Raw genomic sequence first — 24,604 nt, forward strand, 5'->3', positions numbered from 1 at the left:
TGCGTAGTTGCATTAGTCGCAAGCTTAACTCAGGCTGTTTAGGCAGCCGACTACAACACAAAAAGTGGGAATGGGCTTGGAATCTAGTGTAATTATTACGCTGCATAGTCACTAGCGTTTTGTGACAAGAAAATGCCCTGATAATCTTCGGTTGTGGCTTTTTTCCTATCATTCTGAAAACATCAAACCTTGCAGAACGTGACCTTTGTGTGAGTTGCGTCTCGGAATTTGGTTCGCGGATCGCGTCTTTCACGTGGACACAAGATTGTAAAATAAAAATAGTGCGTGGTTGATTTTAGCGTTGTTTCTTATGTAACAATAAACTGTAAGCGATTGCATCTGTTTCCGAATTTCTTTCTGCAGATTGATGATCAAGGATCCTCCATTTTGTAATCCTTTTATTACCGTGAAACAAAAGTTGACGCATCACGGCGTTACTAAAGGTTTCGAAATTTCGAGTGAATCTAAATTGTCAACTGTTATTGATTCCTCAGACAGTACGGTTCATAAATTCGGGATCACTTTTCGAATTTTTGACCAGAAGAAAAAAAAAGATAAATATCTCAGTCAAAAAAAGCGTAGAGAAATGTTTCATGTCGCATTTGAAAGTAGAAAGAATCAGCTTCACAATAATTTTTTGTCAAATTCAGTACAACCTTTTCAGTACTCGATAGCTGGTGATGTTAAACATGTTGTTTTTTCGCGAATTTCATACTTTCATAAAGTCACGCGTAACTTTTTAGAAAATAGCAATAGGAATTTTTTCTCAGAAGTACTTTCAAAGCGAGATTCAGCTTTAAATTCGTTTTTTTCAATATTTGCAATTTTCCCGCAAAGTTGTGCAACTTTTTGTACAGTATACAATTTTTGGAAAATCCATCGTAACTGGAGAACTATGGGATTCAAAATTAAATGGCAAAAAAGTTGTATTTTTTCACTTTGGACGGCTCGGAATTTTTTCGGAATTGAAATTAAAAAAAATTTTCATGCGAATTCCCAGTCGAAATTCCGTAAGTTGTCTTATCGATTCGACTGTTTAATGAGCTCACAAGTTTTGATGATCACATTTTATTGATCAATAAACAACAATTACAAACAATAGACAACTTACGGAATTTCACCAGGAATGGTCATAAAAAAAAATTCTAATAAATTTCGACCCGTACAAAATAGAATTTAACAACTTTTTTCACCCTTGACATTTGGTTTTAAACCCTATAGTTCTGGAATCACAATGAATTTTTGAAAAACTGAACTACTGTACAAAAAGTTGCATAATTGCCGACAAAAATTGCAAACATTAAAAAAAAACAAAATCAAAGCTGAATTTCGCCCTGTTTTCAACGTCTTGTATATTAATTTTGCAACACCAATACTAATAAAGTGTTATTGTTTCTTACCTGTTTATAGGGGCATAATCCATTGCAGCACTATCGCACATCGATCTCTGGCAACAAACAAAAATTTACACCACCCGCTATGCAGTAAATAAAACTGAAAGGTATATACTCGATATGATTTTTAATTATCACGTCCCTTTTGATCGTAAATGATTTTAACTGCTCACTAATTTTATGCATTTTTCAATATCCGTGCTTATTTCATTAGCCCTCTATCCTCACGGTAAAAAACCCCAAATTGGGTGTAAATTCGTACCTCTAAATTTTTTCTTATGGGAAATTAGCATTATCTATGAGTTGGGGGTACCTAGTTGAAGTTCTTTTCCGTAGGGGTAGTATTATTTTCTGGAGTTGATTTATAAATAAATCAGAAACCACTGAAATATCATGCAAATAACTTATTTTGACATAGACCGTCTGTAATGACGTGAAATCTGATTCAAATACATTGTGCAAGTAATATTTTAATTTATTCTTATTGCAGTGTTAAACGTGTGTCACCACCATACAACCTGAGATGCTACGAGAACCACTACACGTCAGGTGTGGAGTAGCCAGGAGGAGGTAAGAAAACTTATTTTAATTATTGTTTGGTAAATAATGTGGAATATTTGAAACCTAATTTTTGACATTGCATAACATGCAGTGAATAAATAGGGAAGTAGATAACAGTCATAATATATTTGAGAACTAAAAATTCAGTTTGCTAAATTCATTCGAGTTTCCTTTTTCGCTTTTTCAGAGTTAAAGCAGAGACGTCCGAGTAACTTCTCCATTACTCAGCAACGGTGGTGAGTTTGCACGTGTTAGGTTACGGGTATTTCCCTGGAACTCCTTTATCACGTGGCGTGGCGGTAACAATTGTTACACAAATCTTCGAAATATTAGCTGCATGTATAGGCTCATTCGTGATCGTAACGGTGCTTCACTTCAAGTTGGATCATTTTTTTCTGTTGCAGCTGACCTATTTTACCATGGTCAGTCAAAGTTAGAAATTGTGCACGTTAATGAAAATGGAATGAGCATCGCGACAGGTTACCATCACTTACTCGACATTCGCGAAAACATATTGTGTTTAGCTACAGATATAATAATCTATCTTGTTCGAATTTTCGAATGACGTCGTTTAAGTAGTGGATAAACCTGAGGTTTAAATATATTCCATGGATTGATTAATCGATAGCATTTCAAAGTCTGGCAGAACGTAATTTAATGAAATTGCGTGATATATCTTGAATCATTATCAATTTTTTAATATCCATCAACTATCAAACAACTGCAGGCTTAGCTCATTTAGAAAAGTGCTGATTAGCATTCAGGATGTTTTTAATCCATCTTACAAAAGGTTGATGTATCGATAGTCAGCCAGCAATCATTAAAATATTATTTTCGCTGCCTATCGTACAAAAACATTTTGCTTTCCACAGGTAACCAATGAAAAAGTAAGTCACAATGACCACGGCGCAAATGAGGAAGAATGATGTGTGTTGGAAAGAATGGAGAGTCGTTTAGAGCGAATATAGGTAATCGGGTAGGTAGGTGATCGTTTTGGGATCCGTCGCGATGTTTAATGTAGATGTGCGTGTGAATCTCTTTTCAATATTTCCGTTGGGTGGTTCCGTTGGGAATTAGGCGAGGGTAGGAAAGTCGCGATGTCCCGCGATGTTACCCACTTTTGTAATCCACAGCGTCAAATGATCACAGTGATTTTCCTCCAGAAATACGTAAGAGACTTGAGTATAAGTCTCCGAACTATTAATGAGATTTAAAATTTTAACGAGGTTCAATTTTCCTTTTTTTGTCACTGCAATCATTTTCCAGTCATTATTCAATTTAATTATTTAGTCATTATCGATAATTATTTCATTCAATTGATCTCTGTGATCGTCTGAATGGGCAAACCGCATCTCTGGACCATCTATCGCGTTCCGTGGTACGCTAGATGGGGATCCAAGAGATGCTGAGCTCGAAGACTTCGCGTCGAAGAGGACCGCCGACCGTCACGCCACACAATGCATGTCCTCCAACCTCCCTCCCGGACTTGACTCGCATCTGAGAAGAACAATTCGCATCGCAACGTGCCAGGTTCAAAAAGAGGCAGATGCGAATTGGGTTTCGACAGAATTTTGCGACAAGTCCTAGATATTAACGGTTTTTTGACAGGTTAATGGATCGCACGTTTTTGCCGGTAGATTAATGACAGGTTAATCGGTCGCGCCTTTTTGCGCGTAGATTAATGACTGGTTCATCGGTCGCGCCTTTTTGCGCGTAGATTAACGACAGGTTAATCGGTCGCGCCTTTTTGCGCGTAGATTAATGACAGGTTAATCGGTCGCGCCATTTTGCGCGTAGATTAATGACAGGTTAATCGGTCGCGCCATTTTGCGCGTAGATTAATGACAGGTTAATCGAGCGCGCCATTTTGCGCGTAGATTAATGACAGGTTAATCGGGCGCGCCATTTTGCGCGTAGATTAATGACAGGTTAATCGGTCGCGCAATTTTGCGCGTAGATTAATGACAGGTTAATCGGTCGCGCCCTTTTGCGCGTAGATTAATCACGGGAATCAGACGCGCCTTTTGCGTGATGATTGATAATCAGGGTGGCGACAGACCGGGAAAACCGGGAAAGTCAGGGAAATTCGACTGTTGGGAAAAGTCAAGAAATTGTCATGGCCCATACGGAAAAACGCACTATTTTATACATAGTTTTCAAACTTCAGTTATGCTTCGTAAATTCAGCTAAGCTATAAGAAATTTATATATTCAAGGTGTACAAGTTCTGGAACTTTTGGTCGTAAAAGTTGCGCAACATTGTTCCCTTGAAAAATCAAGGATGAGACAAGGAATTATATTTAAAAAAAATTGTCGCTATCCTGATAATGCGAATTAATCGAGCGCGCCTTTCTCATAGCAATTTCATGAACGGTATATGAAAAAGTAGAGCGCTCTCGGTGTGTTAAGTCTTCAGCTTTTCAATCAATTTCCTTACTAACAACCTAGTGTTCAAGTTTAAATTGACCGCGCCTTTTGCACGTTGACTTATTACTTTTTGGTTGCGAGAGAAATCGCGTCATTAGCAAGCTGGTGGTCAATTCACGGGTATAAAAATCGCGGAGTGATAGTGAAGAATCTTAACGTAAGTATTAAGAATAGTAGACTGTTTTCGCCAATGTGACGTGTTGCTGGACATAGTTTTTGTCGGTGCACGCACTTTGGTCATTGTGTTGATCGTAACTTTATCTGTTTTAGTTTATCAAACTGCTTGTCTGTTTCAACTCATCAAACCTTTTGTCTGTTTCAGCTAATGAAACCTTTTGTCTGTTTCAGCTGGTCAAACCTTTTGTCTATTTCAGCTAATCAAAACATTTGTCTGTTTTAGCTAATCAAACCTTTTGTCTGTTTCAGCTAATCAAACCTTTTGTCTGTTTCAACTAATCGAACTTTTTGTCTGTTTCAGCTAATCGAACCATTTGTCTGTTTCAGCTAATCAAATCTTTTGTCTGATTCAATTAATCGAACCTTTTGTCTGTTTCAACTGATCGAACTTTTTATCTGTTTCAGCTAGTCAAACTTTTTGCCTTTTTCAGTTAATCAAACTTTGGCTTTTTCGATTGAATTCGATCTAATCGAATGAGAATCCAAATTCACGCCTGACGGTGAGTGCAACGGCAATTCAGTAAACATTTGACTGTATAGCCGCCGGTTGTCAGGCTCTTCCGACCGGTCAAGACGCCTTTACCCATTGAGTTACGCGGTAAGCATTGGGTGAGCTTTCCTCTGTTATGATTATGATCTTTCATTTCCGCCTTCTAGCTGACAATACGCCATCGGCCTGATACATGGTTCTGTCAGTTTTCGCCCACGTAGTCTTCACGTGTCTAAAATGTCTGCAAAATTCAGCGTTAAGAGGCTTTGAACATAATGTTAACTTTGTAATGAAAGAATGTGAAAGAGCATCTACGGCACATATTAAGGGAACATGGATATAGAAACTGAGAAAGTTATCGATCTTGTCTTTCCCGACGGATTGCCAGGTTAGGTTAAAGAACAAACCTATTATGATTTAGTGTCTTTAACCATGTATGAATAATTCTCACGATATTAATGTGTTCGATAAAAATTTCTCAATGCAGGCTCGTTGCATACCTAACACATTTTTTTTAATTGTTATCAGTTCGATATTTGACAATAACCATCTGTGTATCAATGTAGATTAACTACGAACTCAATCATAATTGGATATAATTTCGTACATATCTTATGTATAACTACAAATTTTTCAAGTATCGTGTATCGATTGATTTACAATATTGGAAAGAACAAATCAAATTTTGAATTAATGTAAAGATTTGCTTACAGAATCATGGAAGGAAAATCCAGACTTTTACCAGTATTTGTCAAAGATAGGAGGCTTTGATGTGGAACAATTGAGTAAGTTATAAAATTGGGTATCATGATATGAAATAATATCAGTTATCCGATCTGTGTATTTTTAACTGTAACAGCATAGCAGAAATCTAAGTACAACATTATTAAAGACATAATTGAAACATTATTATGCATTTGGAGTTCTCTGTTACAATAATATTAATCTATTTCTTATAATTATAGATAAAGAACCTGAGCATTTGACTGATGACAAAAATTCTGTACTGCTGCAAACCCAGGAATTAGCCTTTTCTAACTATAAGACATTCATTCGAACTGCTGAAAGTTCAAGAGAAATATTCAGACAGGTATAAACAAACAAACTTTGACAAGCTCAGCAATGCAAATTATGAGTGTGTAGGCATGCTATTTTTTAAAAATAAGTGTCATAATTAATCATTGTGATGATGATTATTTGATTTTTTATTGAAGTTCAACGAGACTGAAAATCATTTGGACAATCTCATCCAAAAGCTACCAAACTTTGCCAAAAGTTGCCAGTCTTTTTGTGATGCCTCAAAAGATATCAATACACATCGTCGATTGAATGGTCTTACTTTAACTCGCAATGCTCAACTTCTTGAGATACTGGAAATGCCTCAGTTAATGGAGTCGTGTTTAAGAAGTAATCAGTACAATGAAGCCTTAGATTTATCACAATATGCCAGGCAGCTGGGCGCAAAACATGGAGACATTCCCATTATAGCTGTGAGTGATTTCATTATGAATTCAATAGTTTTTACAAAGAAAGGGCTGTCAAATTGGTCTGATTTATCACTGAATTAATTTTTTTCTCAAGTCCATTGTAGCAGAGATAGAAAATAGTTGGTCAGGAATGGTGAGCCAAGTTGTTGGTTCTCTGAGAGGAGATCTTCCGCTTCCAAGGTGTCTGCAGCTCGTTGGGCTGTTAAGATCGATGGATGCATTCACAGAACCTGAATTACGAGTCAAATTCCTCCAGGCTAGAGATAGCTGGCTGCAAGGATTATTGAATGGGATTTCTAAAGAAGATCGTAAGCATCTTTCAAATGTATTATGACCGTATCTATGTTGTTAATTAAAATATTTACCCTCACGTATATAAATTAATTTATTTTCAGCTAATCAACATTTAATAAAGACAATCGAATTATCAAGGATACATTTATTCAACATAATCACTCAATATCGGGCAATTTTCAATGATGATGATCACTTGACGTCATCTCGAGACATCATCATTAATGAATCTGCGATATTTCATCATTGGCTAGAAGAAAAAGTAAATCCTTTTTTTGCTTCTTGATGGATTCCATCACAAATTACTATTTTGTTATGTATCATTGGTGATTTTTTCATGATTTTTTTAATTTTCAGATATTCCAATTTTTGATTACTCTTGAGCAAGATTTACCCGGGGTAACTTCTATAGACTCAGTTCTTGGGCAATGCACGTATTTTGGGTTGTCATTCAGTAGAGTAGGTGCAGATTTCACAGCAAGAATGTCTGACATATTCATTAGTGCTATCGGAAACAGATACGAAACGGCTGTGCGTAGAACAACAAGAAAATTTGAAAAAGACATGGAAACATTTACACTGATCAATAAATTACAACGGGTCGATGTTAAAGCAGAAACATCAGGGCGCTCTGTAAGAATTTTAATATTTGTTCTATTTTATTAATTTAATTGAAAACCTAGGAGTCATTCTCGTATTAAATAATCCAAATGTTGTCTTTTTTTAAGAAATACTAATTAATTGAAACCTTAATTCAATATTTTTACAGGAAAATCCTCCAGAACAATTAGTCGAATTCTTTCCCTTGGCTGAATATTGTAATGGATTAATATCAGCTTTCAATGAATTGAGATTGTGTGCTCCAGTTGCTCTAGTTGACAGGTTTACACATCTTTTGCAAGATTCTCTGCAAAGTGTAGCAAAAGCAATGCTTATATTTTACAAACAAGAACAGCAGGTAAATTATTTAACAGTATTTTCTATCATGGAATTGAAATACCATCGACAATTTTCAGTTTCCTGTGTTTCGTTCTTTATATCGCTTAATATATACATTTTAAGTCACTCAATGGATACAAGATAAATCAAAATTAATGTTGCAGGCATTCACGGTTGCTGAACGAGACAACATGATCACATTTGCAGAATCATTGAGTGACCACTTAATTCCTTACGTACAGTATTGTATACATGCAATCTTTCCACCAAGTCAATGTGCCTCTCACCTAGGCATCACTGTAAACCAGTTGCAGAAAGAGGTAAACGGAATTTTGTACTCCTCTTGTTCAACTTTTGCAATGGTTTGAATATTTTGTATCCTTAAATAAGTGAGTGGTTGTTATTATCAATTTTTGGAGTTTACAAGTTTTCAAAACTCTTTTTCAGAGTATTACCTATTTGGATCACAAAAGTATCACTCAACCACTAGCCCCGTTATTGCCGGTCAGACTAATTTCAAAAGATTCGATTTTACCTCAAGCGACTGCCACAGAGCCTCTTCTAGATACTTCACAGAAAGAACTCATTTCCAGCATAGACCATAATGTACTGGAACCTGCTGAAAACGTGTCTAGAGAACCTATAAACACAATCACAATGAATGAGACGGATAAAGATCTCGCATCGAATGTTGAAGTACCAAAAATACAAAGAGATACAGGTTTAGAATGTGAAGAAGCAGTGACGACTGAAAGTAATCATCCAATCGATTGAAATTACATCTGCAAGATTGTATATATAAATGGACACGTTACAAGGGAAAATGTACGTGTGATATCATCATCTGCTACTGCAACGAGGAATGATGTGCTTAGTCAGTAACGATTCACAGCGTCTTAAAGTATTGCATTTTTCTGGAGGAATACAAATAAGGAACCTGGGAATCAAAAGGTAACTTTCAAAGTACCGAAAAAATGATTGAAATTATTATTAAAGTACGTAAATACAAATGATATAACTATGTTATTACGTAATATTTCATGCATCACTACAATTACCATTTCTACTTCTAATCCATATTGAAAAATGGTCAAGATTCTCGACACTTGCAGTATGTACGATATTTTGGTTATAAAAATTTGCAAGTGCTGGTAACTAGTAATTTCGTAATGTGACGCAATTAATACTTGGTAATTAAAATATCTGAATATTTTTCATTATAATATTGTCCGAACATGTAGCGTGATAATTACATTTGAGTACGTATATTTCTTGAGTTTGGTAATTGTACTTTGTTATTTCAATTTCTGCCACGCAGTATCCTATAGTAGCAAAGTAAGCACAGTAATAATAGGTAGTACTCCAAACTGTTCAGAGCAGAATTATTGAACCTAATTTTCGTATCACAAAGATTTCTTATTCAAGTAATTTAACCAAGGATGTAATGCTGCACATTATTTAAAAATTCTTTATTAATAATATTCGATTATATTTAATCGAGAAAACGAAAGAGATGTAAATGAATTATTATAAGAAAGCACATTCTTTAGAATCATTTATAAAGTCTTCAATGTGGTACTTTAAGAAGTAACCAAATTAATGAAGTATAAGGTAAGTTTTTATACTGCACTTATTCACACGTCGTGGCATGTTTTTCTACATATTTTATTTCATATCACTTCATTTTCGAGCGCCAATGCTGTCTAAACAATTGAAACATAAACACACATCTCGTTCCAAGTTTCCGTAATCAATCAAGTTTATATTGTCCGTTCGTTTACAAAAAAATTTCACATATGTACACAAGTAATATTTAACGTTTAACGCACATGCAACAATCTGTGCAAAAATTCCACAAGATGAGCCGAATTATTCTGGATTTTTTTACTGTTGCTGTGCCTTGTATACTCTTTTACGAAATCGTTTTATGTTACAGAATGCTTTTCTCACAAATATCTGCCACTTCAAAGTGTCCAACACAAAGCATATAACACTTTTTTTTACATAGACTGACTGATACATAGTTACAATCATCTTCAAACATACATGTAGTGCAACATCACAATTTATTTACAATCATTTAACGAGAAATGTATCGATCTCGAAATGTTTATGTATCAAGAAGTCCCGGATCTGGGAGATCTTCATGGATATTCAAGATCGGTATGCTTTTACACAACCACTTATTTCAATCCATTCTTCATCAATTTCTCCAATTATTTCACCACAATCTCTCGAATTTTCTGCAGTTTGACTGTATCCATCAGTTTTTATCCGGGCACTGCCCTCTTCAATCCTGTCCATCAGCCTGCTCTCATCTTTTATTTTTTCTATTACTTCAATTTCTTCCATCAGTTCAATTGTTTCTGGAATTGTTTCAATCAATATGCACTCATCGTCGCTTGAAGCTGTTTCTGAAGGAGCAGTATTGGGCGAATTTGGTTTAGTGGAAATTTGTTTTGACTGGCGCAGCATGTAACTTTGTTTAATCTTTCTCACATCCTGGAGTAGTTTTTCATACTCATCCTCCTCTCGTTTCATCCAGTTGGGTATGGTTGCATTGCGTGTGCGTCGCAAATTAGACATTGCCGCGATTTCTCTTTCATCATTCTCCTTCATCTTTTTACTCAAGTTAGCCATTTGTATCTGCAACTTCCTGACTTTTTCCAATTCTCGCGTGTGCCTCTGCCTTAGCACTTTCAGTTTCATCTCTCTGACATCTTTCAACAACTTTTCATATTCCTCCTTTTCGCGTATTAACCAGGTCGATTTGGGCCCAGTCGGCTTACTCCGTAGTGTCGAACTAGGCAATACAACTTTTTCGTGACTACTTTCTTCGATCTTTTTCTCTAGTTGTGTCAGATGAAATTGTAACCTTGTGATTTTTGACTGTTCCCGTTGTCGTCTCGCCTTCAATTCCTTAAGCCGTTCTCGAAGTTGGTTAGAATCTTGACGGTCTTCAGAATTTGGAGACTGAACTTTGCTGACAGTTGAGTGACTGTACCTGTTGATACAGTATGAATATTATGGAATATCAACTAAAAGTCTTTATAAAATTTTTAACAAATGTTCTAGACAAAAAAACTCGGAACTAAATGTAAATTTTAAAACTGCAATGAAGAGACCATCCTCTCTACTGTATGAAGAGTAGAGTGCTAACCAATTATATGCTGTACTTACATCTGACCTTGAGATGTGATTTTCGACTTTGATTTCACTAGAGTTGGCACACAAGAAGTATTTTTTGGTTTTGACTTATTATTAGTATACTGTTTTACTTTTGGTGTAGAAATTTCATTGGAAATACTGGATATTATAGACTTGCTTGACGAATTTTCACTGCCTGTGAAGTTCTTTTCGTCAATACTTTGATTAGATTGTTTTGAAATCCAAACTTTCTTTTCAAATGTGACATTCTTAGAATTATCTTCATTTTCTTTGTGAGCTGGTAAATAAATAGTTTCAAACTGCATCGGGCTTAAAGTGACTTGAACATCAGAAAGTTTTTTATATACGATTATCTTAAGTAAAGGTTTCTCACTGCTTAACTCAGTGGTGGAAACTTCCTCGTTTGGTTTCGATAAAATCTTTCTTAACTTGGAATCTATTCCAAATTTCATTTCAGTCGCAATTGATTCACAGTGTTTTGCATGTACTAGTGCCACAGGCACAGCAGGCTTTCGTTTTAACAATGTTACTTTACTTCTGTGCGGTTCACTTTCATGAGTTATTTCTTCAGATATTTGTGATTCATTTATTTGTAGTAACGTAGTGGCAGGTTTCACTTGTACTGTGTTTTGACTCTGTGTCTTTACTTGATGATCAATTCCTTTGTTACCAGGCATTTTTCTCTCACAGGGAAATATCGTAGGTACAGCATTAGGCAACAAATGAGGATTTTTTTTGTTCAGGTGCCAATCAATATAATTCCTTTCAAAGTGTTCGCTGCATATCTGACTAGTTTCCGATAGCTTGAATCCTGTATTGTTAATTTGTAGCAACCATCTGTTGAGTAATGATGTGTTATGCAGAGGGAATCTGAAAATTGCATATACGAAGATAGGCAAACATAAACAAATGGTTATGAATAATGTTACAGAAATCTAGTTTGAAAATTGAGAAGATTTAGGGATTAACAATACTGTTGGTTATACTCAAAGCACAGAAGAAATAAGAGGAAAAAAAGAAACCTTCGAGACTCGTTTGTCAAGCAAATTCAACAATGAAAGCAGTTTGAAGCACTGTGTAGTCATGCAATTATACATGTTAGGATGCAAAATTTAGAATATTTTAGGCTACAGTTGATTCATCATGGCTTTGCAATAATTTAACAGCGACTGAGGATGCGAAATTTTAAAAGTTATCAAGCTTTTAATTTATCAATTGTTATTTTTTGAGATGAGTTGCGTAGTTGAAATGAGTACATGCTTAAAGAGTAAAAAACATTTAAATGTACACGTACTTAAAATATCCGATACGCTTGTTATTAGTTTCTTTATAACTATCACAACCCGTGATGCAACAGCTTTGCATTTTTTGCATTAAAAATATTTTCAATTTGGGCTTACGGAAAGTTTATTTGCTGGAGCACTGAAACTCGGAGAACGCATCAAACGGTGAACCTAACCTCTCGTGTCTTGTGCTTTGACGTTAAAAATTCAATCAGCAGTCAGAAATCGACTTTCGAGCTTCGATTGCACAACCTTGGTCGAACATGGTCGGTAATTTGACGAGTCTGGAAATTCGCGAGTGACATTTTTTGAAATTTGATCAAGTCGGAGAAACACCGCGTTCGTTTTCATTCAAACTGTGACCTGTCTAAAACTGACTTACATAATATTACCATGGACGCGCAATCGAGAAAGAAGAAAAGACGAGAAAAATCAGGGAATCCAGGCCAGCTGGATTTTATAATATCCGAACCTCTCGAAGTGAAGAAAAACGAATTATATCTGTTTGCTTGTGAGGTATCATATTTCCAAAATGTTCTTTCGACGCATCGAAGTTTGCGTACATTGGTGATAATTGGGCAACCCGGCATCACGTCCCTGAACGGTATCTCGAACCTTATAAATCTTCAAGAATTATGGGTGGTAGAATGCCTTGTACAGGTAAAGCAGATTAAAGCTAGGTCCATGTTTTCCTTTTCCATCAATTTTAACAATAAGTAGGATCGATGAGAGACTTGCTTCATTTAGTATTCATTGAGGGGGTATTCGATTGTTACAGACGCTCGTTTTTGATCTGATTTTCGGGTAGATTTTAAAAAACCATTGACCTTACTGGGCTGGTATTTTGCATACATATTTATTCAGGTCCAAAGTGACTCCACAAATTTTTATAAAATATTTTATTAACAATTATAAAAGTTACAGGTAGAGGTCTAGATTATGTTACTAGATGTAGTTCAACGAGGTTGAAGTTAGTAACGTTACCCTAACGAAACATTGGGGAGAAAGCACTATTTTACTATTCTTACAATGGCTTTAAAAAAACTAAGTTTGTAAAATATGAGTATGTTTTGTTTCGTTGCGGTATGCTGGGTTCTAAACAATTCTAAAATCGCAAAATAATGGATTTTCCGCAACATGAATTGTTACGATAACGTTACTACTTGTGTGTTAAAAATTTCAAATCGGTCCACCTGCTAGCTTCTGAGAATAAATATGTGCACGATTCAAAAAATATTGTTTTGTGAGAACAACTCTCATAACTTTAGAAATTTTGCGAATTGAATCTTAATCTGCATATTTTTACGATCCTGTACTATGAGAACAAGAAATTTTTAAAAATCTATTTTTTTCCTACTATAGTAACATAATAGTAATACCCTCTCAATTCTTCAGGATATCTCAGACCTCCAAAGATGTTGCAAGTTGGTAAAGTTGTATTTGTACTCGAACAGTATCAGCGAAATACCGAACATGTTGAACAGTACGGAATTGAAATTGTTATCGCTATCTGGAAATAACATTTCTCATCTCGAGGTGAATTATGAATAGTCCTCCAGCCGGCTGCAGCTCGAAGTTAGAATTTAAAAACTGACGCGTAATTGTGTCTTCAGAATTTTTACAGTATGCCAAAGCTACAAGAACTGTACTTGGCAAATAATAAAATAAAAAAGATTGGGGATAGCTTTCTGCAAAATCCGCGTTTGTCCTTCATAAATTTAGCTGGAAATACTTTATATCAGTTACAGGTATAACATCCATCCCCGTAAACATTGGATTATTTTGGTGGAAGGTATCGCAATCAATTGTGAAATAATTTTTATTCCATCTTGCTGAAACAGGACGTTCAAAATCTTTCCTTCCTCCCGGGTCTGCAGTCCGTCATTTTTGCTGATCCAATGTACGGCGAGTGTCCTATAGTCTCGTTGTCCATCTACCGATATTTTGTTATAAACTATCTTCCTACCTTGAATGAATTGGATCACTACCCGATCACCAGCGAGGAACGTTCTTACGTAACGGAATTTTTCAAGTACCCACATTTTATAGATTTCATTTCATAAATCCGACGTTTGGTATTAGATCAGTACACATTGAAAATATTGTTGCGTAAGATTTTAATTTTGTACAGATTATTGTTAGGCTTCATCCTCAGATGCATTATACCAGTATGTTCCTCTCGTTTCCCGCAATAATAGTTACAGTTCATTCTGCAGGAGTAAAATGATGTTTTATAACATGCTGTGGCACAAGTATTTGGACAATTTTACAAAGTCTGTTAAGGAACATTTCACGGAGAGCAGGCAGAGAATCCGAGAGTATCGAGAAGATATTTACATGGCTAAGCTGGGACAGCTACCGGTTGGGTCTTACAAGTTGAACACATCATGAAAATCTTGGAAATAATGTTTTTAAAAATATCTGACATTTCATAATTTACTGTCACAATAGATCAATACAAATAACCAGGTTGCCATGATATCAGGAGAATTGTTATTCCATGAGATTTTGCAAGAGATATACTCTGATGTTGACGCCTATGACGCTTTAGAAGAGCAATGGATAAAGAATGCCAAAATTGACTTTGAAGTATGAGCCAAACTGTATTCCTTTTATATGTGTGCATAATACTAGTAGTGGCATTTTAACGAAACGGACCATGATGTATAGCAGAATTAGTAGCCATTCAGGTTTTTTTAGGTGCTAGTTATAGGAGTTACCAAACGGTTCCTTCGCATGGTGCTCATTTCGTATCACTACGGTTTTCAGTCCCCTTTCTGTAGCGTCTTCCACAAACTTGATATTTCAAACTCGAAAAAGAAGGAGAATTCTCCGGAATTTTTACTGTATTTTTGAATGGGTTGTAGTTTCCTGATGGACTTGGGATTCACAACGCAAGCTTTTTCTCTTGCGAGACTACGATATTATAGCTTTTGTTGAAATCGGTTCAAATTTGGGCAAAAATCAAAAGGGAGAGGTAGGCGAGCCAGGAATACTCTACCACTATAAGATCGCATTAGCTACTAGCAATATAAAAATGAAATAATACTTCAAACAAAAAAATAAATCCTCCAATTTTTGATCAAGATACGTAATTACCAACCAATGAGCACTCAATTATGTTATAACTCATTGTCGGGTTTTCGATATCGCCCTGCTATTATTATTTACGTATATTCCACTTGGAACAGCTTCTCATTTTATCAGACTATATTTGTGTGTGGTCAGATGTTGCAGCGACAATTGAGCATAACAGTCCATCATTGTGGCACTATGAACTTCATCCAGTATATGCCAGGTGCAAGAAATGCACTTGTTCAAATATGTCAGGATATATGCAATGATTCGCTTTGTCCCACTGCGAAACAGTAAGTACGGTATAATCGGTAAAACTGGCAACGAAAGGCAACGTCAATTAATTGGAACATAAATACTCACAGTACTAAAAATGCTGTAAGGAAGAGTTCAAATCTATTTCAATCATTGAATTGATCATGGTCACAATGGCTTTGGCAATTTCAGGGATCTAGGAATAACAGGTGTCCACGTTCATTGTGTGACAAAAGTTGTTAATAACGAAACCGACACATTGCGCTTGTATAATTACTTGCATGAAAGTAGGACGGATGAGGAACGGTCGGACTCTGTCTTTACATTTTTAGTGAAACCTGTCGAAGTTGTGGGGCTTGAAAAGTGGCCTTTCGATGTCTTTGAACAAGAATTCTTTGATGAGGTAACTCGTCAACTTTTCGTACTATACGACAGTTGTCGGATGTGTGTAAAAAGGATTGGCTGTTTGATGATTGTAAGGCACGGCATTTGGTGTTCGCAAATGTAACGTATCGTATACAAAATTGAAAAGAATCATTTTTACTTGGTAGAGAGAAATAATAACCAGCGATTGTCTTGCCGCTGCTGATGCTGAATGGGTAGCCAGAATTTCCTCGAAGCAAAAGTCTTCAATTCTGCCATTATATTCATCCAATGAACACCGAATAGCAATACTCGTTCAACTTCCACTCTCTGTGCTGACGACGAAGTAATAGTTCAACTTTCATTCATGCTCACTGCATTTAGCCCATATTACAATACCAGACGGGAAGTCTATACGATTGTTATTAATGTGCCGTTTGCTAAATATTCTGTAAGGGTCGAAAAACAGGACAATTATCACAGGATGCATTTGGGCTTCAACGAGAATACTTGTCGGTGTCTGTCCATTGTAAATCCCGAACACGCGAAGCCTGTTTTTGCCGTGGAGTATGAATATATCTTCGAGGTATTCTTGTTCGAGTACTTTGTCTTTGCTATTAGCATTCAACTGTTATATTGCACAGTAATTTTCACTCGTTCGAGATATTGCTTACATATTTTCTTCTCGCATAGAATGGGTCTGAAAAGGATATATCCAAGAAACCTCGCAGTCAAGTGACTCAATCAAATCCATCGAATACTTGGCCAAATTTAGACTTTGATAATTTACCCAAGTGTTTGAGTTTGACGGAACTTGAGGTTTACGAACTGCAAATAATTGATCTCTGTGGTCGCGGTATCAACAAACTGGGCGCTATGATTGATTTGCCAAATTTGAGAGAACTAAATCTCAGTTACAACAAACTAACTGCGGTGCCAGACTCGTCTATGTTGAAACATGTCAGAAAATTAGACGTCAGTTTTAATGAAATTCAATCATTTGAAATGGACACATGTCTACCACTGTTGGAAAGCTTGAACGCTGCATGGAACAATGTTTCCGGATTTATCGAGTCCTTGGAATCTCTTAAAACTATCACTCCAAACTTGATTATGCTCAATGTCAAGCACAACCCATTCAAAGACGTTATGGAGACAGAAGCCACGTCTTCACTAGCGCAGGCCGCTATGCCGTCATTAAAGTGTTTCAACGGAGAGATATTTTGTCATACTCTTCATGCAGAATATGCCAATCAACATCCTTGGATAATCGATCATTTTGAAATGGCAGACTTGGACAAGTCGAGAGCCATTAAGAATAATCTGGCGCGTGTCATTTCAGAACCTAATAAACGTTTGACCTCGCCGTTGCTAATTAATGACACACAATTGGAAAACGTTCAATACGCCAACTTGGTGGACAATCAATTGAGTAGCGTGGAATTCATTGCAGAATTTCAACAGCTGAGAGAGATTTATTTGGCGAATAATCTGTTGACAAAAATTTTACTCCACAAGTGTGCAAATAATTTGACTAAGCTCAGTCTCTGCTGCAACTTTGTCGTGAAAATGGATGGGATAATACAGGAAAATCTTCCAGTTCTGAAATACCTTGACTTGTCCAATAACCTGATTACGTCATTGATTTCAATGGGTGTTTTTCACACTTTGACCGAATTTTATTGCTCTCATAATAATATCAGTACACTTTCCGAAGTATGTAACCTGAAGAATTGGACTGGGCTAAAAATGGTAGACATATCAAGTAATCCAATTGATTCCACGGGTTTGTGCAAGAAGTTTATAATATTCCACATATCCAAGGTCGAAGTAAGATAATTAACACTTGATGGTTTCTCCGTAAAAAATCTGCTATTCAAATTGACTGTTCGTGATCAGCTCTGATTATTTTCATTGTATTACGGTATTTACAGAGTCATTACAACGCAGTTACAATATTGATATCATAACACCACATGCATACTTTTTCCCATTTTTAAAATTGTCAGCTTTTTACGTTCGCTAGTCTGCGAATTTGCATTATTATCTCTGTAGGGTGAAATTCTTGCCATCATATTTCAGTTGCTATCTGCCGCATTTAAAAGTTTACGCAACAGAATTGTTCCGAAACGCTTATAGTTGATTTGTGGAATTCTTAAGAGATTAACTCTTAATTCTTCATGATTAGTATGTTGGTGGTGAGTGTGTGACCAGTTCGGATATATCAGAAGCGAATCAAACATTTGGGGGTTCTTTGGACAAGGACACGATTGTGAACATGCCCAATGTCGGTAATCTGCAGAATCTCAAGCAGCTCAGCATCACTAACTGTGCGATAAAAAAAGTATTTGAGATAACTTCCGAACGCTTACAAAATTATGTATCAATTGTGTGGTCGAAAGAAGTCTTGGATTCTCTGAAATTTCTCTAACCGATGGTGGTTGCAGGTGAATCTGACGGAGGAAGTCCTACCCAATCTTGAGAGTTTGGATCTTCGACAGAACCAAATCACAACTTTGTGGGGTCTCCATAGTCTGATAAAGTTGCAAACATTAAGTCTGAGCCACAATCAAGTTGGGAAATCGATGACTATTTGTCAGAAAGATACTGTCATGCCCAAACTTTTATTCCCCAATTTGATTACTCTGTTCTTAGATCACAATGACATTCGATCTCTGGCGGGATTTAATTTTGAAAACATGCCGATGCTAAAATATCTCTTCTTGCAACACAACGAGTTGCAGGACGTCAATGGTACCGAAAATGATAATTCACGATTTCAGTGTATCCTTCGTGTTCGATCAAGACGAAATATTTTTTTTTTTTTACATACCCATCTAACTTTAATACAAATTATATGACAGGAGTGCAAAGCTGTGTGGGATTGGAAACTTTGGTGGTGGATCATAACAAAATTCAAGTGATTACGGAGGAAGATTTTCACTCTGACAATAATATCAGATCATTTTTCTCAGAGTACAATAAAATAAAGTTTCTGAACTTTGTCAGACGTCTTACAAAAATTGAAAAGCTATTTGTCTCTAACAACAAAGTGTCTGTGCGTAACGATCAATTTAATAATTCTTCAATACTTGGACATCCCGACTTCCCATCTGTCTATACTTGTCTAATAGTTTCTGAATTTTTGCGTAGGACAAAGATCAGATCAAGAACTTAGGCACATTGAAACGTCTGAAGGAAATCACAATACTCGGAAATCCTCTTTGCAAAAGGACAAATCATTATAAGCTCGCTTTGCAAGCTCTCGTCACTTTGAGGCGTATCGATGGTCACTCAGTAATTCCGAAAGACTATTTAGATGATTAATAGCGTAGTTTAATTACTATTCCAATCACGTTTGTACGATATTCTATGTGTGTAACAGTGAGCATTGTTAATCACACATCGGTATTTAACAATGCCATGTAAATACTATCGACGTACTAAATGGTTTGATTTCTGAACAGCTTTTTAAAATTTCTGTATGGTGAAATAATCATATTCAATGGATATACTTTGATTTTTTGAACAAAAATATGTCATAATATGGTCACTGAAGATATTAGACACCTTGCTAAACACGTCAGCGTCGTACACGTAAATTTCGTAGGCCAGGCGTAGAAAATCCCATTAGAACGACCGTCTTTAATAGTCCTTCGTGTAGTCAGTTAAGGGATACCATAGTATTGCACTAACTGCGACATTTTTGCATTACTGCTGCTTGGGCTTTCGTAGTAGTCATAATATGTGACATTTTACTCGGTTGGTAACGACTGATTAGAACATTCGTTTGAAGCTTACTTACCAACAAGAAAATACACATACACTGTTCCAAATCCAAATGGGGGAATCAGAAAATCGGAGCTCATAACGCCTCTAAAAACAATAACGGAGTTCATCTTTGAGAGCTGTAGAATCAAGACCTCGTGAGAAATCGTCTGGCATGCACACTCGCATTGTATTGATCGGGTGATTATCGAATTGAAATATTTCACAAGTAACATCGCTGTTGATACGTCACATACAATGCAAAGCAATCGATGGACAGGATTTCTTCTGGTTGCAATCACCGTTATTGTTGGTAAGTTTACGACCATCTGTAACGTATCGTTTAACCTGCTAGAGAAAGCTCTTAAGATTCTGAAAAACTTATTACGCGTAGTTGCAAATAAATCATCCGTCATAATATGACACACAAAAAATACGCTATTTTCATACTGAATTGACATTCGCCCAATTAATACCATATAATAAATAGACGGCGAGTAGACCGACTATTTTTACCCTGGCATCCGAGTTGGAATTACGACTCCATTTAGGGCACGGTATAAAGGTTATCTTTTATCTGCAAACATAATATTACTAAAAATAATATCACATGCAGATAAGCATAATTATCCATGCAAACTACATGGAAGGATGAAGAGACATTTCAGCCGTTTTTAAATCAAATTTTCTTTCACTTAAAGTTTATAAAAATTTATTGGTAATTTTGTAATTATCAATATTTCAATAATTATTTGAATACAGACATTTATGCTGTTTTATACTAGAAAACTCTTTTCTTCTGCATGGTAAAAATAGTTACACATACACGCTCACACGCGTGCGCGTATATATATATATATATATATATATATATATATATATATATATTTTAAATATCATTAAAACAAACGTTCAACTTCTGAAAATAATATTAAAGTATAAATGTTATACATTAGGACAATAATAATATTTTGAACTGAAAAAATAATTCTAGTCATATACTGCTTTTACGCAATATATTCGGACTTTTTCCTTTACTTTTTCTGCGAGATCTTACTTCTCTCCAAATTTCATGACTCTAGGTCAACGGGAAGTACCCTATAGGTTTTGATTAGTGAGTTTGCGAGTATCAAAATATGTGATATAAACGGCCATATCTTTTGATTGCGTTGACTTAGAAGCTTGAATTTTTTACACTTCAAAGGGACTTTGAACCTTGGTATTTGATGTTAATTTCCACTTGATCCCTCTACCCGTTCCTAAGAAAAGGGTCTTGACAGACGGACAACGAAGTGATCCTATAAGGGTTCCGTTTTTTCTTTTGAGTTACGGAACCTTGAAAACTAATGATATAAAAGAAATCAATGAAATGGGTCTGTAGTTGGAAATTTTACGCTTTTCCTTAGCTTTATGCAGTGGCTTTACATCAGTTCGTTTCAGAGCATCAAACCAAATGGATCTTTTATGATATTAAATACTTCAGATTCACTGGTTGGTTTCAGATATTGTCGTATGAGGGTTGATTGGTGGTAGTTTTAATTCAAGGTTAGTTGGTTGGAGAGTTTTATTACTAAGCTCACTACCAATAGTACTCAAATATGTATTCAAATAGTTGGAGATTTTGATAGGATAATTTATTTTTTTATTATTATTTTCTCACTTTTTTGCATTTTTGTCAATTTTATCATTAATAAATAACCATAGATTTTTGGAATTATTAATATTCATCTCAACTTGCTGTTTATCGTACATGGATTTGGCTTCTTTTATCACCTCATCAACAATCTTAGCGCATGTCTTATATTCAGTTTTAAATTGAAGTTTATTCGGCTCCGTTTTCCAAATTGCATAAAGAGACTATTTTTTATCACTAGATTTCAAAATGCCTTTCGATATTCAACGAGTACTAGGAACAGATTTACATTGTTTTTTAATATTTAACTTTACCAAATTAGTACAGTTAGTTATTAGTCTAATAAGTGATTTAGTGGCTGTGTCAGGGTCTTGTATTGGCAATATACATAATATAGAACATTGATTTCTTGACTCAAAATTTCTAAATCAGACATGAATTGCAAACACCTACATCATCTTCAGCGAGTTTTAAATTCTTTTTCGCCTATACCTAACTCGCTTACGAAGATGGCAATTAGCTTCAGAAAAATGCTGTCTATAAAGCATAGATAAAAAAGGCAAAAAAAAGTTCTGAGGAAATTCCGGTATAATTCATGCCTGTATTTGTTCGAATTATTCTGTTTATTTTTTGAGCAGCTACACACAATGTAAGTTTTATAGCTTGTTATTGTACCGTGCCAAGTATATAAGAGAATATTTTAAGTCTGTTGTAGATTAAAGTCTGCTGCAACTTCCTATAATAAAACGAAGCATTTAATCATTGAATTTTCATTGAAGTTCAAAGGGCAATCCCAACGTCCCTCATCATCAGTTATCGCGCTGACAGTCTTAAACTTGTCCAATAACTTGAGAACATAAAATTGAGAATTCATTCATCATTTATGCCGAGAATTAGGTGTATAGTTGACATTGACGGACTTCCCTGGTTTTAAGTTCATGATCCCAATTCCGATTCCTACACCATTCATGATCCACCGTCATGTTCATGTTTCATTTGGTTGATGTGAACAGTAATGCTACGAACAAAAAATGTGCAGCGAATGTACTATCTATTCACCAATTGAAATATACCTTACACGTACCTACTATTCCATTCGAGTAAGCCTACAACCCATTGGCGAAATCACGACAACTTGCGAAATCAAGAACCTTAGGACACTTCGAAGCGAAGGAGACTAAGTGACTTGAAGTATAGTTAGTAAAGATTTGAATTGTTTAACGGTATATTAATCTTGATCCTCAGGTTGCATGGGGAAAAAACACAACAAGGTCACCAACTCGGAACTGAAGCAGTTGACGGAAGAACTTTTTGGATATGAAGATCAGATCTTTCGATCTCGCGTTCAGACCAATTTTCAGGGCCAGTTGACGGGGAGGAGATTCAGAGACGTTGCGCCCCAACCGTAAGCCAATTATGGCTCACCTAATCCATAAAATCCAGATATAGATATAATAATAATCGCAGATACTGAATGTTCTTGAGAACAGGTTGTAAAAATATTTCTGTTATTATGACGTGGCGATTAGCGCTCTAGCTCTGAAAATCTTGTAGTAATACTGGAATCATTTTCACGCTAGATGACGGATACGCAAAGATATGTATATGATTTTGGCATACAGGTTTTTAGCCGTGGATGACGAGATTTTTGAAAATCCAGTTGTAAAACGCCTTCGGAAGTTGTTCGACAATTACGAAATGGATACGAATCAAAAGGAGAACGTAACCCTTGAGGAAAAAGAGGAAGAAGAAAGACTTCTGGACGCTTTACTCGAGACTAACTCGATTAATCGTGTGATCAATTTCTGTTCCGACCATGGCCTTGTTGGGAAAGGCAATCGCACACACAGAGAAATACTTAGGCATGTTTGGTTCCAACAGTACCCAAGGCATCAAAATATCGATGTAGCTACAAGCTCAGCGTTCGAGCATATTTTTCTCGGAGAATTGAAACGTGGTAGAAAATTAACTGGTCTACACAATTGGATATCTTTCAACAATGCCGAGAGGTCTGGTGACATTGATTACTGGGGATACAGATTGAAGAATTCATTAGGAAATGTGAGTTGAACTATGATTTTAAGACATACGTCGTTGAACTAAGTACGTTGTAAGTGTGGAAACGCTAGCTAACAACTTTACTGCACTTTATATCAAATCTAACACGAAGTGAGAAGTGTGAATTCTAAACGCGGAATGCTTCAATGTTCGAATCCTAAACCAGAAAGGGTAGAGTTAACACTCGTATCAATGATTCTCACGTGTGCATTGTTTTGCAATGAGCGTTTCTTTAATAACTTATGTTTTCGGTGAATAACTAATAATCATATTATATCATAAAGTGACGGTCGATGTAAATCAACATCGGTGATACCGATTTGTAATTATTGTGAAATCGGTAGACGGTGTTTTTTATTTTCGTGGACAAGCATTTTTTTTTTTTTTTTTTGTGTACTCTGGTTAAACAGACTTCTGGTATGGCAAGCCGTGCGAATCGGTAAAGTCTCCGATGACAATCACGAATTCAGTTACCGCGCGATAAAGATTCTAATTACACAAGCTTTAGCTTAAGTGTTGCTAGGGTCAATACGTATTACCGTAATTGAGGTTTTAAAAATGTCAGGGATTTTTACTATCGGAAGGTCCTACGGCCTCCGTAAAAAATGCATGAGCTACTTTAATTGTAAGCCGACTATCTTACGGTTCTCATTTGTAGCGCCAGAGTAACAGAAATTCCAAACCATTTCACTTATGTTCTCTCTGACATACATATTATACTAATGTTAAAAATAATTTTATTTCAGACCACCATTCCCGCCGTCGTAAATGTGGCGTACCGTTACGTTGGACATGTGTCGTCGACGATATTTTTCATCGGAACTTCGCCCGAGTTGGAAATGTCCTTGATTACACTTTGCTATTTTGCAAGACCTAACAAATATTGCCATATATCGATGAACGGAACCGATTTCGGGATCAAAACTTACGTTATGAACCATCGCGGTCGTCACGCTCATTTAGCTACAGCATTTCCGCAATATTAATCTTATCCTCAAAGGGTCACGTTTCATCTTAAAAACAGATTCAAAACCCGCCCGGTGAAATCCAGTCTTTCGAATATCGCATCATTTTAAACACTAAATGACAGTGCAAGGATGATGTTGATATCTAATTATGTGTTTTCAAATGAAAAAAAGTGATCCAATTATTTACCGTACATGTTTAACTTTAACAATTTATACTCAGAACGAGTTTTATGAAATAATAAAGGCATTGATGTTTTATCGATAA

General features: G+C 35.9%; 5 protein-coding genes and 1 long non-coding RNA gene across 8 annotated transcripts; 5 read left to right on the top strand and 1 right to left on the bottom strand.

Moving 5' to 3' along the window:
* Positions 1–1,408: 1,408 nt before the first annotated feature.
* Positions 1,409–3,201, top strand: LOC124177535. The gene is made up of 3 exons (XR_006869625.1): positions 1,409–1,501; positions 1,885–1,964; positions 2,143–3,201. It is a non-coding gene; the product is annotated as an uncharacterized LOC124177535 (long non-coding RNA).
* A 1,810-nt stretch (positions 3,202–5,011) lies between these two features.
* On the top strand, positions 5,012–9,539 carry LOC124177610 (conserved oligomeric Golgi complex subunit 8). The gene is made up of 11 exons (XM_046560163.1): positions 5,012–5,156; positions 5,216–5,436; positions 5,762–5,833; positions 6,014–6,138; positions 6,263–6,538; positions 6,630–6,843; positions 6,931–7,091; positions 7,187–7,462; positions 7,599–7,787; positions 7,933–8,088; positions 8,216–9,539. The coding sequence occupies exons 2-11, from the start codon at positions 5,382–5,384 to the stop codon at positions 8,540–8,542; spliced, it is 1,851 nt and encodes a 616-aa protein (XP_046416119.1). The 5' UTR covers positions 5,012–5,156; positions 5,216–5,381; the 3' UTR covers positions 8,543–9,539.
* On the top strand, positions 8,586–24,604 carry LOC124177613 (endoribonuclease CG2145-like). Of its 2 annotated transcripts, XM_046560168.1 has the most exons (5): positions 12,258–12,384; positions 19,709–19,993; positions 22,559–22,718; positions 22,936–23,374; positions 24,118–24,604. In XM_046560168.1, the coding sequence occupies exons 2-5, from the start codon at positions 19,939–19,941 to the stop codon at positions 24,355–24,357; spliced, it is 894 nt and encodes a 297-aa protein (XP_046416124.1). In that variant the 5' UTR covers positions 12,258–12,384; positions 19,709–19,938; the 3' UTR covers positions 24,358–24,604. The 2 variants fall into 2 exon arrangements, with proteins under 2 accessions (XP_046416125.1, XP_046416124.1); XM_046560169.1 differs by lacking the exons at positions 12,258–12,384; positions 19,709–19,993 and adding an exon at positions 8,586–8,719.
* Positions 8,692–12,463, bottom strand: LOC124177611 (THAP domain-containing protein 5-like). 2 transcript variants are annotated; one of them, XM_046560166.1, is made up of 3 exons: positions 12,337–12,463; positions 10,949–11,806; positions 8,692–10,772 (listed from the first exon to the last, which is right to left on the bottom strand). In XM_046560166.1, exons 2-3 carry the CDS (start codon positions 11,611–11,613, stop codon positions 9,923–9,925), a joined length of 1,515 nt encoding a protein of 504 aa, XP_046416122.1. In that variant the 5' UTR covers positions 11,614–11,806; positions 12,337–12,463; the 3' UTR covers positions 8,692–9,922. The 2 variants fall into 2 exon arrangements, with proteins under 2 accessions (XP_046416122.1, XP_046416120.1); XM_046560164.1 differs by having other exon boundaries at positions 12,231–12,369.
* On the top strand, positions 12,557–19,462 carry LOC124177614 (leucine-rich repeat-containing protein 9-like). Its single transcript, XM_046560170.1, has 2 exons — positions 12,557–12,879; positions 19,066–19,462. Exons 1-2 carry the CDS (start codon positions 12,613–12,615, stop codon positions 19,237–19,239), a joined length of 441 nt encoding a protein of 146 aa, XP_046416126.1. The 5' UTR covers positions 12,557–12,612; the 3' UTR covers positions 19,240–19,462.
* On the top strand, positions 13,159–18,561 carry LOC124177612 (leucine-rich repeat-containing protein 9-like). Its single transcript, XM_046560167.1, has 5 exons — positions 13,159–14,328; positions 14,436–14,808; positions 15,448–15,587; positions 15,742–16,498; positions 16,606–18,561. Exons 4-5 carry the CDS (start codon positions 16,280–16,282, stop codon positions 17,749–17,751), a joined length of 1,365 nt encoding a protein of 454 aa, XP_046416123.1. The 5' UTR covers positions 13,159–14,328; positions 14,436–14,808; positions 15,448–15,587; positions 15,742–16,279; the 3' UTR covers positions 17,752–18,561.

This window comes from Neodiprion fabricii, chromosome 3 (genome assembly GCF_021155785.1).
Source record: "Neodiprion fabricii isolate iyNeoFabr1 chromosome 3, iyNeoFabr1.1, whole genome shotgun sequence".
Taxonomy (NCBI): domain Eukaryota; kingdom Metazoa; phylum Arthropoda; class Insecta; order Hymenoptera; family Diprionidae; genus Neodiprion; species Neodiprion fabricii.

What these genes read in the sequence shown, in the direction of transcription:
- LOC124177610 (XM_046560163.1), top strand. Translation starts at nt 5,382, where the DNA reads ATGGATATAGAAACTGAGAAAGTTATCGATCTTGTCTTTCCCGACGGA. An exon ending in CTTTCCCGACGGATTGCCAG is followed by an intron (nt 5,437 to 5,761) that starts GTTAGGTTAAAG and finishes ATTTGCTTACAG; the next exon opens with AATCATGGAAGGAAAATCCA. An exon ending in TTTACAAACAAGAACAGCAG is followed by an intron (nt 7,788 to 7,932) that starts GTAAATTATTTA and finishes TTAATGTTGCAG; the next exon opens with GCATTCACGGTTGCTGAACG.
- LOC124177611 (XM_046560164.1), bottom strand. Translation starts at nt 12,310, where the DNA reads ATGCAAAAAATGCAAAGCTGTTGCATCACGGGTTGTGATAGTTATAAA. An exon ending in AAGCGTATCGGATATTTTAA is followed by an intron (nt 11,807 to 12,230) that starts GTACGTGTACAT and finishes TGCAATTTTCAG; the next exon opens with ATTCCCTCTGCATAACACAT. An exon ending in ATCACATCTCAAGGTCAGAT is followed by an intron (nt 10,773 to 10,948) that starts GTAAGTACAGCA and finishes CTGTATCAACAG; the next exon opens with GTACAGTCACTCAACTGTCA.
- LOC124177614 (XM_046560170.1), top strand. Translation starts at nt 12,613, where the DNA reads ATGGACGCGCAATCGAGAAAGAAGAAAAGACGAGAAAAATCAGGGAAT. An exon ending in TGGTAGAATGCCTTGTACAG is followed by an intron (nt 12,880 to 19,065) that starts GTAAAGCAGATT and finishes ATTTTTGCGTAG; the next exon opens with GACAAAGATCAGATCAAGAA.
- LOC124177612 (XM_046560167.1), top strand. Translation starts at nt 16,280, where the DNA reads ATGCTCACTGCATTTAGCCCATATTACAATACCAGACGGGAAGTCTAT. An exon ending in AGTATGAATATATCTTCGAG is followed by an intron (nt 16,499 to 16,605) that starts GTATTCTTGTTC and finishes CTTCTCGCATAG; the next exon opens with AATGGGTCTGAAAAGGATAT.
- LOC124177613 (XM_046560168.1), top strand. Translation starts at nt 19,939, where the DNA reads ATGCAAAGCAATCGATGGACAGGATTTCTTCTGGTTGCAATCACCGTT. An exon ending in TGCAATCACCGTTATTGTTG is followed by an intron (nt 19,994 to 22,558) that starts GTAAGTTTACGA and finishes CTTGATCCTCAG; the next exon opens with GTTGCATGGGGAAAAAACAC. An exon ending in TGAAGAATTCATTAGGAAAT is followed by an intron (nt 23,375 to 24,117) that starts GTGAGTTGAACT and finishes ATTTTATTTCAG; the next exon opens with ACCACCATTCCCGCCGTCGT.